General features: G+C 42.9%; 1 protein-coding gene and 1 non-coding gene across 6 annotated transcripts in view; one reads left to right on the forward strand and one right to left on the reverse strand.

The window, feature by feature from the left end:
• ARHGAP26 (Rho GTPase activating protein 26) overlaps nt 1–15,498 on the forward strand; it is a 421,808-nt gene that overhangs the window by 346,370 nt on the left and 59,940 nt on the right. For all 5 annotated transcript variants that reach the window (XR_008298473.1, XM_015063297.3, XM_027042557.2 and 2 more), the window contains exon 20: nt 2,248–2,401. Coding sequence is in view for 4 of the 5 variants with exons in the window: in XM_015063297.3 (XP_014918783.2) it covers nt 2,248–2,401 (154 nt within the window). In the remaining variant the exon portion in view is untranslated. The remainder of the gene's footprint in view (nt 1–2,247; nt 2,402–15,498) is intronic.
• LOC113594871 (U6 spliceosomal RNA) lies at nt 14,576–14,680 on the reverse strand. The gene has a single exon (XR_003415331.1). It is a non-coding gene; the product is annotated as a U6 spliceosomal RNA (small nuclear RNA).

Below are 15,498 nucleotides of genomic sequence, written 5' to 3' on the forward strand. Positions count from 1 at the left end.
ATGGTAATACTCTTCTATTTCCTGCAAATTCAGAGAATTACATCATGCAAACTTGTGCTCAAGCTAGAGTTAATAAAACTATTCATCTCTCCTTGCCTCTGAAGCAGAAATTGACTCCATTGAACCCCAGAAAGGTATCATCTCTAGTCCCCTTTTCTATATGGTGGTCTTGGGCTTCTCACAGTCTTTCAGAAATCTGTATAAGAGTATTTTGGTCAAAGGAAAGTTTCACTTAGCTGATTCATACTGGCAAGTGGCATATCCATTTTCTCAGTGATCCTCTATATGTAATTTTAGAGTTGTTTTTCTTCCTGATAGCAAGTTCCCATTTAAAGGCCCTGGTAGTTTTCCTGCAACTTGGCTCATTGTAACTCTTTCAGTTTCTCTTTATTTGTTGTTGTTTCTTTTGGAATTGAAGCTCTTGAAATAGGAATAGTTCTAAATCTCAGGAATCAGGTTAATAATCTCCTTGTTTTTGAGATGTACTTAGAGTTCAGAAATGTCCCAAAAGCCTCACAGGATTTTTTGACTCTTAAAGGTTTTTACTCTTATAGGGTTTTGTGGTTTTTGATTCTTCTATAGGGTTTTGTGAGGGTTTTTTAAAGTTTATTTATTTTGAGAGAGAGAAAGAGAGTGTGAGCAGTGGAGGGCCAGAGAGAGAGATAATCCCAAGCAGGCTCTGCCCTGTTAGCACAGAGCCCAATGCAAGACTTGATCTCAACAAACCATGAGATCATGACCTGAACCGAAATCAAGAGTCGGTCACTTAACTGACTGAGCCACCTAGGCGTCCCTCTTCTATAGGGTTTTAAACATGGCATTGACAATTTGGCAAGGTATTAGGGGCTTCAGGTGTGTGTGTGTGCGCGTGTGTGTGTGTGTGTGTATGTTTGTGTATTACATGTGAAAATTACTCTAACATCATCTCATAAGCATAATACATTTGTATGCACATGACTAGTGCAAATGGAAAAATATTTTTTATCACATCACTCTCTTTATTGCCTAAAGAGACCTGAGTTTAAATGTCACCCTCTAAACTACCATGTCAATGAGTCCAGTCTGTCTTCTTAGGGACATGGTATACCTCTGGCTTGTTTCAAAGGTCCAGTGTGCATTAACCCAGATACACTATTTCCTGATAAGTGAGTTGATTGTCTGCAATGGCAGCTGATTTCATTATGGTGTATCTGTATTGACTGTGGGTCAAGAATGACCTTCCAAGTCTCTAATATTTTTGCTACAGCAGTGATGTCTGTACCATTTAGCTAAATCGTCCCCCCAATTTTATCTTCATCACATGATTCCAAGCTTTTAAGGATGGGAAGAAAAAGAATGTTATTTTCTTTGAATAGTGTTCTGCAGCTTACAAAATGCATTCTTGCATATGATCCCACTTGATCCTCATGAACTCCTCAAGCTGTGCAAAGCAGCCGTCCTTCTCCCCATTTGATAGATGGGTTAACCAAGAAACAGAGTGAAAATTGCCTGAGGCCACTCAGCCAGTCAGGAGTGGAGTCTTCAAGAGAACTCTGGTTTCTTCCTTACCAGCTTAGTAATACTCTCTAAGCCCAAATATAACTGCGTGGACTGTGTACTTGGTGTTTTATATGCAGACTACTCTGTAGCCCTTATAGATCTGTTAATCAAAGAACTAACTTGAAGCTAGACATCAAATACATGGAGCTGGAGGCAACCCAGAAAGGTCTGTCCTTGGCGTAGTCAGGAATTTACATTGCAGAGTCATAAGAAAGTTGATGGCCAAGGTGAAGATATTTTATAGTGAGGTGCTGTAGAATTGGAGGTAGGACGTAGCCCTGGCAATTAAGACCAGACTGGGGGCAAGAGTTTTAGAATAAAAGGTGAATGGCACAGAAACCAAGGGGATCTGTTTGAATGCAAGGGGCTGTGAAGGCTGCTCTCTTCTGCCCATCTGCCAGTCAAATGAAGACACACAATTCATAGTGCAGTGGTAGGACCACGAGGAAAATGGGTGGTCCGTGTTGTCGGGTTTGGAGGGGTGCGGGGGGGGGGGGGGTTGCTCCAAAGTTGAAACTCATGTGTTTTCCTGTTTCCTTTCCTCTTCCTTTTCTGCCCGTAATTCCTACCCTTTCCTATGTCTTTTTCTTAGTTTTGTTGAGATCTCAATCCATTCTCATGATTGCTAAGTTTTTGTATATATGTAGGAACAAAATATCCCTATGAAATAATAGTGATGTGGGGCTCCTGGCCTTTTTTTTCCCACAGAGGAACAAAGAAACAGCATCATCAACTCCAGTTTAGAATCTGTCGTCTCATCAAATGCAAACAGCATCCTTAATTCCAGCAGCAGCTTACAGCCCAACATGAACTCCAGTGACCCGGATCTCGATGTGCTCAAACCCACCCGGCCCAACTCGCTGTAAGTATGATGTACGGCTGCCTGCCACACCGTAGGCCCTTGCTGAGCTATTCCACCTGGAATTGGCCCTCTGGCCCCATCTGACTCTGAGCATTGTCCCGTGAACATGATTTTAACCTTCTTCCTAAGTGTGGAGCTTGGCTAGTTTGTTGTGGATTTTTTTAAGCATCATCATCTCAGAGGGGAATCATTATTCTTAACATACCGCTTCTTGGCCTTGGTGATCTTTGATTTACCATCCTGCTGAGGTGGCTTTGGTGATGGCTACTGACTGTGCTGGCTGCTGGGCATGAAAAGCAATTTCTTTTAGTTTTACAAAACATCCAGGCACTGTAGTAACTCAGAAGATCAGTAGCCAAGTCTGCTTCTCTCATTTATGTTGTCTTGGTTTCCCTTCTCCCTGATGATGTGGAGTATGTCCAGTGCTACCTCTGTGTCTCCTTCTAGAAAGAAGAGCTCTCCAGTAGCCCTTTGAGTTTCCAGATCCTCAAACCTTAGCATGACTGTGATCACATATCAGAGGCTAGAAAAGAGAAGAATCTTTGTTACTTCACCTTTGAGTGGTAAACACCCATAGCCCAGAACAGGCAGTTTTGGGGCTGCTTGTCCAGTCCTCCTCGGAAAGTAGATCCACTGTCTTGCGGTTTCCTCCCACATTGCCTAGCATGCTTCTTCAGACCAACGCATAAATCCTGTCAATCGGAGCCTTTGCAGAAAGTATGTGAGGCCATGACTAGCACAGCTGGACTGTCAGGCTAGAGTTGTATAAGACTTGGGAAAAACGGAGCTGACCTTGCCTTTCTCTAGTAAAAATAGTTTGAGGTTCAGCCACAGATTGCCTTCAGAGCAGTCATTGCACTTAGTGAGTCACCAGGATACGAGAACCTTCTCCTACCCCTCTCCGTGCCTTGGTTGCATCCTCACACCCTGCCATTCTATGTCTCTAAGATATTCACGGTTTGTAGAGCTGCAAAATGGGTCCAACAATTTTTGCCTTGGAGGAGACTAAGGGATATTAAGGCTTGGGGGTGGGGCTGGGGAAAGAACTCTAAAGTGGACTTAAGGGGTGCTTACACTGCAGATGAAACAGCATCAGATGAAATCATACGCTGGGAAAATAATGGTCTGTTTTCAGTGGTCGGCAGCTTTAAATCCTACCTCGATGTTCAGGAAATGGAATTACTTCCCTGTTACCTGGTGGGAAATACGGTTATTCACCAAGAAGTATACCAGTGCCTCAAGAGCTCAAAATAATTTAACTTGTTCAGCTTATGGGTGGTGGGTCTCTTCTGCTTCTCCACGGCCATGCTTGCCTGTGGAGGCTCTGTGTCTTGCCGTCTGGCTCTGTCAAGCACTCCTCTATCTGCTTTCGTAGACTTGAAGGACATTCTGGTTTCTTCTTCCTCTCTCTTCCCCTCTCCCTGTTTTGTCCAAACTTCTGTACCTGTCAGTAACTGATGTGATTGGTTGCTCAGCATGAGCGAGGTTGAATTTCTAGCCCAGGTTGCTTACCGTCCCCTGATGGTAGCCGGAAGAACTAATTAGTGGTCTTTAATCTTTGTTTTAAGTAGCTGGGAGCCCCCTGAGTCATCACTGAGTATGGTATGTCCGAAGGGACTGCTTTGGCAGCGAAGTGATAAATGGGACAGTGTTTTTTTAAACAGGTCCTGGAACAAGGAACTTTGGATTTTTATTTTTCAGTTGTCTAGATGTGATTTGTTTCACATAAAACACTGGGGGTCACTCTGCCTGCCTCACACCATCCATAGTGACTGTTCCCTGCCTGCTGCACAATTTGGGGGCTTTCCCAGGGAAGGAAGGGTGATGCCAGGAACAATTGGACTTTGTTTGACTTTCAGGGAAAGTTGGATGTAGGAGTGTGGAGGTTTCCAACAAGACTGCTCTCCTTCTAGGCTTCTAGTGAACACCTTCCTGATATCAATAAGTCTTGAGCTCAAGGCTGTTCCTGAAGTAGAAGCAGTATTGATAGTGGCACTGACACCAGAGTTTGCCACGGCCCTGAACAGGGGCCACACGAAAGGCCCTGTAAACTCTACAGCAGGTTCACTGACCATTTCTGAAACCCAAGGCAGTGAGATGCCATTTCCAAGTCTGTGCCACCTTCATTTTTCCTGCCTGTGATTTGCTTGGGTGGACTATGGACAGAAACCAGGCGATCCTGGCAACAGAAGCCACAATACTTTGCCTCAGAAAACTAATTCTGAGAAGCCTGTCAGCACGGTATGCCATGGTGATTGGGCTCAGTCACAACCAGCGGAGACCCTGGGGAATGAAAGGGTCCATTCCCTCCATCATTGTTCACTTTAAAGTACACAGAGATCCTTGAATGGGAACACTTAATGATGCAGATGAAAACAGAAAACAAAGTCGGGGTGGGGGATTACCATTAGTTTGAATATTAATTAGGCATAAGGTGGGGAACCAGTCACCAGAAGCTGTCTGTTCTCCTTTTTATTTCATATATTTGCTTTTCATTGTTTTCATAATGACTGGAACGGTCATTGTGACCGTGTAATAGTCATAATGAAAGGAACATGCTTTGTGACTCAGCATCCTTTGGTACTTTAGGGACCACATTTTGCTGTCTCATTGGTAAAACTTTCCTAATTCTCCAAGGAGATCAGGGCCCTCTTGTTTGTGTGGGCATAATGCTAAATCAGGCATCAAAATTAGAGATGCACCATTCGAGCCATGCCAGGGCAAAGCTGCAGTGTTTGCATCTTTGGCAGACCTCCTAAAATGTACCCATCTCTCCTGAAGATCAGAAGACACCTAAGTCAGGACCAAAGTCCAGTCTAAAATTGTCAGCAACTATTGCTGATCTACTGTGTGGCCAGACCTTTGCTAAGCTACCAGGGGTAAAAGAGAAAAAGAGGATTTCTGGCCTTCCCAAGAGTTTATAAAGTGTGTCTGAGGAGGGAGGACAATGTATATGGCAGTGCTAAGTGGGATTTATAGTGCATAAGTGCTTTTAGAGTTTGCCAACTTTTTTTTTTAACATGTATTTATTTTTGAGAGATAGAGACAGAGTAGGAGTAGGGGAGGGGCAGAGAAAGAGAGACACAGAATCCAAAGCAGGCTCCAGGCTCTGAGTTGTCAGCAGAGAGCCTGATGTAGGGCTTGAACCCATGAACTGTGAGGTCGTTATCTGAGCCAAAGTCGAACGCTTAACCTACTGAGCCACCCAGGAGCCCCCAGAGCTCACCAACTTTAAACTGATTATGTTGAGTACACGCGCCAGTGAGAATATCGGAAAGGGTGGCTAGATGAAATGTGAGGTTGGCGTTAGCTAAGATTTTATAGATCAAAATGGATGGATGAAGGTCATTGCAGATAAGGGGGAATGAGGGAGGCAAAGATGATCCACAGTGGAGAAAAACAGCCTACAGACGTGCATGCTGGGAGAAAGGGAGCTTCCTTTCTCCCCTACCACTACCACCAAAAAAACAAAACAAAAACAACACCTACTAAGCCAACGTTTATTTATTTATTTGTTTGTTTGTTTATACTTAAGCAATCTCTATACCCAACTTGGGGCTTGAACTCATGACCTTGAGATCAAACCAACTTGTCGTGCTGGAACAACTAGACATCCACGTGCAAAATAGGTAGGTAGGTAGGTAGGTAAGTAGATAGAGATACAGACTTGATACCTTTCAAAAAATTAACTCAAAATGGATCATAGACTGAAACGTAAAATGCAAAACTATGAAATCTCTAGAAGATGACCTAAGAGAACATCTAGGTGACCTTGGGTTTGGCAATGACTAGGAACATAATCCATGAAAGGAAAAATTGGTAAGTTGGACTTCATTTAGGTTAAACACCTATGCTGTATGAAAGATACTATTAAGAAAAAGAAAAGCCAAACCCAAAATAGGAGAAAATATCTGCAACACACATCCCTGATAAAGGATTGGTGTGCAAAATATATACAAAGAAATCTTAAAGTTCGGTAATAATTCAACAAACAGCCCAATTAAAAACTGGGCAAATGATCTGGATGGGCACCTCACTAAGGAAAACATTTAGAGGTAAATAAGCATATGAAAAGATGCTCAACATCTTAGGTCATTAGGGAATCGCAAATTAACACAATGAGATCTCTCTGTACACCTGTTAGAATGCCTAAAATCTAAAACAGTGACACCACCAAATGCTATTAGGATGTGGAGCAAGAGGAACTCTCATGCGTTGCCAGTGGGAATGCAAAATGAGATACCCCCTTTGAAAGATAATTTGGCAGTTTCTTAGAAAGCTAAACATAGATTTCTCATACAACACGGTCCAGCAATCACACTCCTCAGTGTTGACTCAAATGAGCTGAAAACTGAAGTTCACACAAAAACCTGCCCATGAGTATTTATAGCAGCTTCATTCATAATTGCTAAAACTTGGAAGCAACTAGGGTGTTCTTCAGTAGGTGAGTGTATAAACCAACTGTGGTACATCCAGACAATGGAATATAATTTGGTGATAAAAAGAAGTGAGCTGTGAAGTCATGAAAGAAGCCACTCTGAAAATACTACAAAATGGTATGATACCAAATATCTGACCTTGTGAAAAAGACAAAACCATAGAGTCAGTTAAGAGATAAGTGGGCAGGAGGGGGAGGGGTAGTTGGAACACCGGGCATTTTTAGGGCAGTGATACCATTCTGCATGGTACCGTAACAGTAGGTATCAGACAGTACGCATCTGTCAAAACCCATAAAACCAGTGGGTCACATAGTGAATCCTCACGTCAACCATGGACTTTAGTTACTAATAATGTATCAGATGGGTTTGTCACTTACAGCAAATGTACCTCACAAATGAGAGATGTTAATTACAGGGGAATTTAGGCAGTGGGGAGACATTTCATGGAAACTTTAGTTATTTTGAGCAGTTTTTCTGGAACCTGAAAACTGCTCTAAAAAATTAAGTCTATTAATAGATTTTTTTTTAAATCTGGATTTCCAACTTCTTTTGAAAAGTTAGATTTGGCCATGCTAGATCCATGTGTTACTTGGTAACAGATGATGCTTGCCACGGGGGCTACCTCCTCACAACTGGCCTGCTTTACTCGGTCTTATCTTCTGGCTGTATCCCTGTGATAGATTAAATATGGTCAAAGAAGCTTTGCAACCCCCATTCAGAGATGGACTCCTTGGATCTGGGCTGGCCTTCATCCTCTGCTTTGATTTGGCCAAGAGAATGTGGTACAGATGATACTGTGTGTAACATCCGAGCCCAGGCCACAGGACCTTGTAGCTTCCCATCTCATCTTGGAATCCAGCTGCCATGTAAAAAGTCAAGTCTAGCCTCCTTGAGCATGAAAGATCATTGGAGAGAGAAGCCCAGCCATCCCAGTCAAGCCCAAGTCTAGGTCACCAATCAGTTGAATGCAGCCACATGAGTCCAAGAAGGACAAATAGAGAAGCTGCCCATTCAACCCACAGATTCATGAGAAATAATACATCGTGGTTTTTTAAGCCACTGAGTTTGGACCAGTTTATTCAGCAATAGTTAAATGACACAAGGCCCGTGCGTTTGTGACCTCAGAGCCCTCAAACTTCCTTGAGAGAGGGCTGCATTGCCCGAGTAAGGTAGAAAGGCAGTAAAGGTTCTCATTGTAGAGAGTGGCAGCATGGAGACTAGCCTGTCAGTTTTCAGAATCTTCTTTGAAAGAAACGATTCATAAATGAGATTCTAAGAAGTTAAGATACAAAGCAAAACCCATAGCTAATGACTGAGGCAATCAGAAAGATAGCTCAAACACAGGCATGGAAAGCAGGAAACCCAGGGTTTTACTGCTGACACCGGCATAGACTGGCTGGTGCCAGTCCTCAGCCCCAGGCATGCCCATCCCCCCGCTCCTTGGGCCGGACCAAGTGGGGCTGACCTGTCTCTGAGAACGGAGGTTGTTCAGATGGTGCTTACAAAGGACTGACAAAATAAAAGTCACTCTCTACTCTCCCAGTGACCAATGGAGTTGGCCTTATGCCACTGCCTTTCTGGAAGATAGTGATTTTTAAGGAGGAAGTAAACAAATACTGAGAAAGAAGTCAGGGGACGTCCCACTAGGGACATAAAAATCTTGAGTAATTCCCTCAAGTTAAAAACTCCTAGGTGAATGCTTTCTTCAGACTGCTGGGGAAGGGACGGAAGGGCTTGTTAAGATGGAAAGCACGCTAGGAGGATAAAGGATGATTCTAGCCATGGAGGAACCCACCCTTGGAGTTCTCCCTGCCTGAGTGGTCCCCACCCCTAGAAAATAACTCCCTGCCCAGTAGCCTCATAAATAAAATGATTTTTTCATGTCCCTGCCGCTTGACACACACACATACACATACACACACACACAAACACACACACCCATTTCCAAGTTATTTCTGGTGATCTAAAAGGTGTGTGCATGCCAAATGCCTTCAAATTGTGCCACAGTCAACCGCCCTCTACCTCTCTGTGGCCAGGAAGAGGCGAGAGAACAGCCTCTGGAATTCAGAAGATAAACAGGGCCTGCTTCCAGGCTGCCTTGTTTCTCTGAAGCAGTGCTGGCTCCTCCTGACTTTGATTCAGCTGCTCTCAGATGAAATCTGGGGAAAACTTGAGAGGTATCTGCAAAAGTTTACTTCTGTTTTACTTAGTTCAATCAACGTTCACCCAGCATATGGTGCTTGAACACCTCCTGTGGGCCAGGCGTTATTCTGAGTGCTGAAGATGGAGTGATACACGCAAGGGAGTTTCTGTCCTCCGTGGTCTTGTCTCATAATGGAGACAGGAGGTTCATCAGTGCCTGTATATCAGATGTTGGAAAGTTCTGTGGAGAAAACTAAGGCAGAGTAGAGGAAGTACTGATTTGGAGGGAAAGGAGGCAAGTTACTTTAGTGCTTTCCACTGTGAATAGCAGTTAGTTTGTTTTGGAGGAACTTCTGCCCTCCTCCCTATTTCCTTCCTGTCTCTCTATCCCCTCAACCTCCGTGTGTCTTTCTCATGCATGGACAGATGTCCCAGGCTGTTCCCCTTGCCTTCCCGCACCAACTTCCCACCTGGAATCCGACACTGTGACACTGGAGCTGTCAGTCCGGTCATTGAGTTATCAGTGAAAAGGAGGAACTTCTCTAGGGGCAGGCATTGCCCCTCTTGAAACCCGGACCAGCTTGGGGGTAGGCATGCCTGTTGCTGAACAATTTGGAACCATCCACCTCCCACGGGGTTGAGCTGTGTGCATAGCTGTTATTTATTGAGACCAAATGAATCACAGAATGAATAGTATGCATTAAACGGTGATAATAAACGGTATATTTTTAAGTAATTTGATCACCTAAGTGTGATTTTATGTCCAAAGAGTTACACCCAAACAGGCAGCTATGATTTTACTACAATGATCTTGATTTGTCATTCTTTGGAATGCAGAGATTCGAAGAGGAAGTTTTCCTCTGTGGCTGAATCACTTTCTGTGGAGGAGGATCTTTCCTCTTAGAGTGAGGATTCTGATTCTCACCCACCTCCAGGCACAAAAGGTCTCTTCAGACTGTTTTGCCTGAAAAAGTGGTGGCATCCTCCACCTTGGGAAATAATTTGAAAGCAACATCATTTTCCACAAGGGATCCGTTGCCTCTTCTTGTTCCTCCTCACAACCTCTGGGGTGGTTCCAGCCAGGCTCGTTCATGGTTGTTTCTTAGACCACCTCACAACCATCCCACTTACACCTCAGTCTCCTGGGGCCACTATGGCCACCACTCCTCCCAGTAACAAGGCCACGTTCCCTTGGCATTTTTAGAGATTGTCACTGATGTGACCCGTATTCTTGTTTTCTGAGTGTCTTCCTGTCAGCTTTTCCCATTCCATAGCCAAGATCTCCTTCACCAGTTTGGAGCCCAGCTGGCCTCCCTTGGTTGAGGGTGGAGATTCCTGCCTGATGACCCATCTGATTTTTATTGGATAAATGTGTTTGGTTATTAGCAGTTTTTTTTTTTTTTTTTTTTTACATAAAAATTGCTCAAGGCAGCCCTCACACTTCATGACCCAGCAGGATTTCTTTCCCAAGCAACAAGGCTGTCAGTGCCACTTGGATCTCTACAGGCTGTCAGCAGAGGGGGTATGGGAGGAGGGGGGGACGGGACATCGTTCAAGTCCTTAGCCACATCCCTGTTTTCCAGCATAGTGGAAATCGCAAATGGAAAAATGTTTTCCTTCACACACGTTGTTTTCTTTCCTCCTTGATGAGCTAACATCATAAAGGTTCTGTGTTCTTTCTGTCAACGAATTAATATTGCTAAACAACCTCAATTACCCAAATTTGTTGTGACAGTAGATGATAACTAAAGCCTTGGGGCTTAATTAAACATAGAAATAAGTGAATTTAATCTGAATTTAGCTGCTCTGACATGGCTTATGGCACTGTATCTTATAGGTAAGTTGGTGTTAGGCATTTGTAAATCTCGAATTTTTGATTCAATCTTTAGGGAAGGAAATAGGCTTATTATTTTGCGCATGGCTTTTAGCACTTTCAAGCCTATGAGGGGACTTTGAAGGAACTTCAAGTTGCCCTTTTTGTCCCTTAGAATTAGATTTGGAATTGTTTCTCTCCCTACATGTGTACTTTGGGGAAATCTTATTGGTAGATTCAGATCCTAAATGGAGTAAATTAAAATCATATTAAAGTGCTCCTTTTTAAACCTTTTTGGTCAGTCTGGAAAGCAGATGCTTACTTAGCTAGGAACACATCTCTAGTTGGAAACAGCCTCACGATCTTATTTTTCACCCCTTCTCTGCATTAAGTATCTAGAAAACCATGCAGGATCCAGTGTAGACTTCCTTTGCTCTCAGCTACGTAGGTCTTCCAGGGTAGGGGCTTAGCCCAGTGAGGTGTTCAGGGTCCCTGGTACGACCTGAGAGCCCGTTAGATATACCCACTTTCAGGCTTTACTGCAGACTCGCTGGATCAGCCACTCTGGAAGAGGAACCCTGGGCTCTGTGTTCCAACAAGCCCTGCAGGTGATTCAGATACATCCTGAAGTGTGAGAACCACAGGCATAGAGCTCATGGGGTGGATGGACTTCCACAAGAATAAACACAGAATTTACTTCCTTGTAAAGACCGCAGGACCACGCCTGCATCATTCCTAGCACTCTGGTTGTCCCTGCAGTGATGACAGTAGAGGGGCTTCAGAACACCCTGCCTCTGGCCTTTGAGATTAGTCACAACTTGTGAGGCTGATGACTGATGAGTTTGCTTCTCAGAGGAGCCCAGTTAGCTCACCAGGGCTGCACTTTCCAAAGCCTGAGGGAAGCCAGCCTGCGGCTTTGCAAATGCATGCTTTTTGGTCACAAATCATGAAAGGGTCGGTGCACCAATTAAACCAACAGATATTTTTATTGAGCACCTACTGTATGTGTAACATGAGAAGATGAAGACCTTTGCATGGAGAGGAAAACAGCTTGGAACATGGTAGATGACCATTAACATGTATAGGAGATTTGAGACTTTTAAATCAGCATTCCCCAAATTGGTGCAAGGAGGAGGGGGACAGGTGGGGAAGAGTAGGAGCTGAGTTGGATACAGTTGAAGAGATTCTTGTCTCGAGGACTTTGCGCCACTAAGATGTCCATTGTGAATCTCCCAAAGGGCATGTGTTACACCATGTTTCCTAAATGTAGTTGACCTTAGCACATGCTCTTTACGGCACTTCTCTTTAGCCTCTTAAAACTGTATTCTATAGTTTAAGAAATGCTTTTCTATATGAACACTCTCCTTTTGAGGGGGAAAATGTATTTTTCCTAATGGATGGCACTATTAGGGCAACAGTCCTTCTGTAGAGCATTTATGGTTACAAATAGCTGTCTGAAGGCTGACATGGGCTATATCATGTCCAAAAAGCTTTGGGATCTGGTATAAGGAAAAACCCACGTGGCCTGGTAGTGAAGCTTTGGCCCTGCTGTTTCCTGTCAACTTGTGCAATCACTTTCCCTCTCTGAGCTAAACCTCTTCTGTGAAATAGGAATAATAACAGTAATAAAAATAATTGTAGTAATAACAAGACCTACCTTCAAGGTTGTTGTGAGGGTCAGATGAATTAATGCCTGTATAATTAAATGGCTAACAGAAATTGGTTTTCTTTTATGCTAAGCAAAAACTGGTTTGCTCATAGACTGTTGCCCTACTATGAACAAATCCTTACTATCGATTTTTTCCGGTGGTAACAGTAGACACTCAGTGTTTATTTTTTTGTTTGATCCTGGTGTGACACAAAGAACCCATATTAAAAATAATGAGGTAATTTTAAAATAAAACATCTAAAACTAAGTTAACTACAAATAACAAAATCCCCTGAAAGCAGTCAAAGCACTCCTCGTTCAAGACTGGCTTGAAGCTGTTTGCACAAAGTCAGCAGGCTCAGGTGTTTACTCTCCAGAGTCTTGTCAAGCCATCTATCTACTCCCATTGTTTCTCTGTTGGGTGGAGCCAATTGGAACGATACTAATTAGGGGAGAGCCTAATTGCAATCCTGAGATTTCACTGGGGGATAATTTAGCCTCAGGAATTCCTTTCCAGCCTGTGACTCTGTGTAAATTTGACTGTCATTATGACAAAAAGAAAAAGAGTTTCTAAAAGCATTCTGAAATTCTGCCTCTTAGTCATTCACTGCATTGGTTCTATCGGGTTCTTTTAGTGCCTATTAGCTTCTTTCCCAAAGAAGCAGTGGAGCTCTTCCCAAGACATTGCTTCAGTGTTCCCTTCAATAGTCCTTACAAATTGGACAGGTGATGGGGCTGTGTCTGGGTCACTGTCAAAAATGTGCAGTAAAGGGATAAAATAGTTGCTGTACAGACCCCCCCCCCTTACCTTTTTTGCCTTAAGTGAAGAAGCTGTGTCTTCAGAGGAAGCCAAGATGATATTGTCCACAAAGAAATAAATGCGAAGATGTCTGCCCAAGGATAATGTATTAGAATCCTAAGAAGAAACATCAGCACCATGAAAATAGCATAATTCAGGGATGGTTTATTTATAAAGGATTGGAGGCAGGAAATTCATAAGAGATAGTACAGTAAACCAGGGCTAGTCACACCCAACCAGTTATCATCCTTAGGCTGGAAGGACTTGCATAGAAAATGGTGGCCAGACCCGAAGCAAAGAGAGGTCTATAGAGTCAGTCCCTTGAAAGGAATTTTGGTCAAGAGGCTCACCCATGTACAGACATCCTCTCAGGGAGACAAGGGAATAAATACCTTGGCTCTCTCCTTTCTGCTGGTGATCTCTTGCCCGAGCTCCCCCCCACCCCTTGGTGGCCCCAACAGGAAGCCAGAGGGTGCAGGATGTAATCCATGTTAGTTAGCTCTTAGGGAAAAGAGGGAAGGAAGGACAGTGGATGTTCTCCAGTGCATATGTATATGGTAACACCACTTATAGAAGCCACAGTGTGGGACCTGAAGGGATAACCATCAGTAAAAGACTGCCAAAATAAATCCCGGAGTATACTGCTAACCAGTATAGCAGAGGAATGAAGGAGTTGTGTTTGTGCTGGTATGAACAACCTTCTAAGGTCCATTAAGGGAAAAGTAGGGTGCTGTGTTTCTCAGCCCAGGATGCACATTAGTGTACCTGGGGAACCTAAAGTAAAAAAAGTGCCAACACTCCTTTCCCGGAGCCTCAGAGTTAATTGGCCTGGGGTGGTATCTGAGTTTTGGTATCTTTCTTAAACTTCCATGGTGGTTTTGATATTCAGCTAGATTTAAAAACCCATTTGTGTGTGTGGTATAATCCTACTTATGTGTAAGACTCCAGTTATATATACACCTACAGATATGTGTACATGTTTGTAAAGTTTCTGGAAAGATATAGGGGAGTGAATCTATGCGGTTGTCTCTCATAGAGGCACGTGGGACATTGGCCTTTGGTGCAGGGGACACTGATGTTTCCTTTCAACACTACCCGTTTGTAGCGTTAGAATTTTTTTAACGTGTGTATGCCTTGATTGTTCCATTTTGAAAACTCAGAAGTAGATTTTCTCAGTTTTAAAATCACCATTTCATTTTTTTCTTAAATTTATGAGGTACATCTTTGTGTGAAGGATTTTTTTAAATGTGCTTTAATTTCCAAGTTTTATTGAAAAATAATTGGCACACGTCACCATGTAAGTTTAAGGCATACAGCATGATGGTTTGATTTTTAAAATAAGAAATGTTTTACAATCTGTGTGTCATTTTTGCCCAGAGGTCATGCTAATCTTATCCTTATTATTCGAATTTTTAGTATATGTGCTGCCGAAGTGAACAGAGGAATTTTGTGAAACTTTTAAAATTTGTTACATCCTCAGTAACCAAGGATGTTAGACCCTGTTTGAAGAATAAGACCTATAACAAGAAGGTATAGCTTTTGGTGAGTTTCAGTGAAGTCAAGTTTTCTTGAATTATTATTTCAATGGCCAAATGACTCTTGTCCAGGGCTCCAGGTCAGGTTAGAAAATGGTAACTCTTCAGGCAGGAAAGGAAATTTGTCTCAAGGAGCTAGGTAAAGTAGATACAGTTAGATCCCTGCATCTGGCCTGATTTCAGATTTCTTACTTGAGAAGCCTAACTTAAGGAAATCAGAAAGTCATTTTTTATGTTTACCCATGAAGTCCTCCACCATCTCCTAAACCAACATTGTGAAATTTAAGTAGTTCAATTTTCTTGTGCTATATATAGTTCTCTAACCTGATTTTCATCTGTCATTCTCCATCTGCTCTCTCCCCCAATTTCCTTTAAAAGCCCCATTTTAAAGCAGAATATATAATGGAAAAACCTTAACTCTTGACCTTTATGGAGGTACACTAGAGTTATTCCATAATAATTAGCAGTTGCCCTGGTAACCTCAGACACACTGCTTAAATCACCTATATTCATCACTACCCCCTGCCTTCTAGCCAGTAGGATCACCTGCTTCAGGCTAATGAAAAAAGGAACAATTATTTTTATAATCCTTTTCAGCTTCTTTTGTAGGAGTAGGAGCAGTGATACTGTTTGTGATTACTTGCACTCAAAAGAGATTTTGTTGTTGTTCTAGTGACTGAAAGCAGTGACATAGAGAAATCATCTTGGGTTTTGAGCAAGT

Source organism: Acinonyx jubatus, chromosome A1, assembly GCF_027475565.1.
Source record: "Acinonyx jubatus isolate Ajub_Pintada_27869175 chromosome A1, VMU_Ajub_asm_v1.0, whole genome shotgun sequence".
Taxonomy (NCBI): Eukaryota; Metazoa; Chordata; class Mammalia; order Carnivora; family Felidae; genus Acinonyx; species Acinonyx jubatus.